This window comes from Phaethon lepturus, unplaced genomic scaffold (assembly GCF_000687285.1).
Source record: "Phaethon lepturus isolate BGI_N335 unplaced genomic scaffold, ASM68728v1 scaffold21366, whole genome shotgun sequence".
In the NCBI taxonomy this organism is placed as follows: Eukaryota; Metazoa; Chordata; class Aves; order Phaethontiformes; family Phaethontidae; genus Phaethon; species Phaethon lepturus.
In genome coordinates this window covers 1-3,274 of record NW_010547869.1, presented here as the reverse complement: position 1 = coordinate 3,274, position 3,274 = coordinate 1, and the positions used below count along the sequence as shown (strand labels likewise).

At 54.6% G+C, this 3,274-nt stretch overlaps 1 protein-coding gene across 1 annotated transcript; it reads right to left on the bottom strand.

Annotated features, from left to right (window-relative positions):
- Positions 1 to 2,817: 2,817 nt before the first annotated feature.
- RPS29 (ribosomal protein S29) lies at positions 2,818 to 3,216 on the bottom strand. The gene is made up of 3 exons (XM_010289768.1): positions 3,155 to 3,216; positions 2,912 to 3,011; positions 2,818 to 2,826 (listed from the first exon to the last, which is right to left on the bottom strand). Exons 1-3 carry the CDS (start codon positions 3,214 to 3,216, stop codon positions 2,818 to 2,820), a joined length of 171 nt encoding a protein of 56 aa, XP_010288070.1.
- Positions 3,217 to 3,274: the final 58 nt, after the last annotated feature.

The following is a 3,274-nucleotide window of genomic DNA, read 5'->3' as shown; positions in this document are numbered from 1 at the left end:
GTCCCTTCCCTGTAGCTAGGTGCAGGTTTAACCCCCTTGCAGTGAAGCTACGGCAGCAGCTCTTCGGGCAATAATAGCGCACTTCTCCCCAGAAGCAGGTACTAACCCAGCTCCTTCAACTCACATTTTCACAATTGTTTTGTGTTACTTAGCAAGTATTTTTCCATGTTCTATTAAATTAGTTTCAGGTGGTTCCTAAGCCACTGTCACCTACTGGCCACAGCAGCACACAGCTCAGCACAGGTTTATCCGGACAGCTGGGGAAAAAGCAGCTCACTGAGCTCCGCGCTGTTACCACCGACCCACAGCGTTATCCCCACAGCCCTTCGGCTTTTGCTGTACACACACGTCAAATCCCTGCTCAGCTGCTGCGTGTCCCGAGGTTCCTCATAGGAATTTTGACATTAACACTCACTGAAGGCCAAAACCCGTGACGTCAGGCACGTCTGCCTGCTTCTGGCAACTCAGCGCTCAGCTCATGCCCACAGGATCCGTTACACCTCCGCTTCCATCGCTGTGGAAACCAGAACAAGCTCTGCGACAGGAAGGTATGGCCACGCTTTCAGTTCAGCGAGGACACGGACGAGGGGACAGTGCCCTCTACCTCAAGGGAGGCTTTACCACCACACAGAAGAACCACTCCAGCAACTAGACCAGCATCTGAGTTTGTTCCCATTCACTCCTCAACACTACCCGTCTTGTTCAGCTCCATTTAATAATGTGGGACAAGAGACAAAAAAAGGCTAGGGGGGTCCCAAACTAGACACAGGGTGGTCAGCTGGAAGGCATCAGCCCATTTGCCATGTCAGGCATCATCAAAACATTCACCTAGTCAGTAATCTCACACAGAGCTGCTCCAAAACCAGCCTCAACAGCAGAGCAGCACCCCAACGCTTTTAATCCCCTCAGAGGGAATTGGAAAGTCTGACTCCAGGCCTTTGGCACACTTGACAAGTGCTTCTTTGCTCAACTCTCTTCAGCCCTACCACACCACAGCCTATAAGTGGTTGGAAATCTCAGAAAATGCCAGATGAAGTGGAAGAGGTACGTGGCTCCAACTGTATTAATTCAGTTCCTTAAGAGGAAGTGAGGAGGCACTGACTGCACAGCCCACCACACATGGGCTTCAGCAGGCATCTGCCTGCCCAAAGGCTGCCACTGGCCCAGAATGCCATTACCTTGTCTCATTTTACCATCAGTTGTGATTTTCCCCACAGGTTCACACACACTGAAGCACTAGACCTCCTAACAAGTGAGGAAGATTTAGGCACAAAGTTTGAGGAATAGCTCTGCACCAGAATCACTAGGTTGGAAAGGACCTTCAAGATCATCAAGTCCAACCATTAATCCAGCGCCACCATGTCCCCTAAACCATGTCCTGAAGCGCCACATCCACACGTTTTTTGAACACTTCCAGAGATGGCAACTCCACCACCTCCCTGGGCAGCCTGTTCCAATGCTTGACCACCTTCTCGGTGAAGAATTTTTTCCCTAATATCCGATCTAAACCTCCCCTGGTGCAACTGGAGGCCATTTCCTCTCGTCCTATCACTGGTTACTTGGGAGAAGAGACCAACCCCCACCTCACCACAACCCCCTTTCAGGGAGTTGTAGAGAGCGATAAGGTCTCCCCTCAGCCTCCTCCAGACTAAACACCCCCAGTTCCCTCAGCCGCTCCTCATCAGACTTGTGCTCCAGACCCCTCACCAGCTCCGTTGCCCTTCTCTGGACACACTCCAGCACCTCAATGTCCTTCTTGTAGTGAGGGGCCCAAAACTGAACACAAGATTCAAGGTGCGGCCTCACCAGTGCCCAGTACAGGGGCACAATCACTTCCCTACTCCTGCTGGCCACACTATTCCTGATACAGGCCAGGACGCTGTTGGCCTTCTTGGCCACCTGGGCACACTGTCGGCTCATGTTCAGCCGGCTGTCGGCAGCTCTCCAGCCGCTCCTCCCCAAGCCTGTAGCGTTGCGTGGGGTTGTTGTGGCCAAAGTGCAGGACCCTGCACTTGGCCTTATTGAACCTCATACAGTTGACCTCTGCCCATCGATCCAGCCTGTCCAGATCCCTCTGCAGAGCCCTCCTACCCTCCAGCAGGTCAACGCTCCCACCCAACTTGGTGTCATCTGCAAGCTTACTGAGGGAGCACTCGATCCCCTCATCCAGGCCATCTATAAAGATACTGAACAAAACCAGCCCCAGAACTGAGCCCTGGGGAACACCGCTTGTGACCGGCCGCCAGCCGGATTTAACGCCGTGCACCACAACTCTCTGGGCTCGGCCATCCAGCCAGTTCCTGTCTGTAACAGACTCCCAACAAGACATCTGCCTCACTGTCCTTCCCCCTCATCCTTACCCATAAGCACTCTACCTGGTGCAACATCACTATTTGCTATGTTAGCAAGTGCAGCATTCACCAGTACCTAACCCAAGCCAGTCTGGCACTACTCCAGCAGACAGCCTGCCATTCACCTGCTAGTCAAGTGGACCATTCCACTGCTCTGTGTGCACACCTGAAGGCTTGGTGGCATCATACAAGCATCAGCACTCTTGAACCCACATGGTTTTGTGTGGGAAAGCTGAGGGCCCCAAAGCAGGCTCATTCAGGCCTATCCCCAGTGCAGCACCCATCCCTCCAGGAAGGGGTGGAAGCCCTATAGCCATTAGAACCTTTACAAAAAGCACATACACACACTTCAGTAGGGCAGGGAGACTATTTATTAATTAGGGTTGTGCTGAGACGCTGTAGACGTGTCGGGGAAGCCCAGGGAAGCCCCCAGGAACTTCTGGGAACAGCCTCATCCTCCCGGCGCTCAGTCCAGCTGCAAGAGAGCATGAAAGGCGAGAGGTGTCAGCGAGGAAACGGCACACCCGCCCCTCCCGCACAGCCCCGGTGCCGGCGCTCACCTTAATAAAGCCGATATCCTTGGCATACTGGCGGAAGCACTGCCGGCACATGTTCAGACCGTACTTGCGGATGAGGCCGTGGCGGTTGGAGCATACGCGGCTGTGAAGGGAGAAGAGAGCAAGGCCGGTCAGGGCGGATAATGGCGGCGGGGGATAGAGGGGAAAGGAGGGATGGAGTGTGGCAACTGTGGCAGCCCAGGGAGCCCAACTGCCACCCACACGGCCCCCAGGGCGCGCACTGACCAGGAGCGGGAGCCCTGGCCGAACTTTCTGGGGTGGCTCCAGTAAAGCTGCTGGTGGCCCATGCTGCCTGCTGCGCGCCTAGCTGCGAGAGAAAGATGGCGGTCCGCGCATGCTCTAATC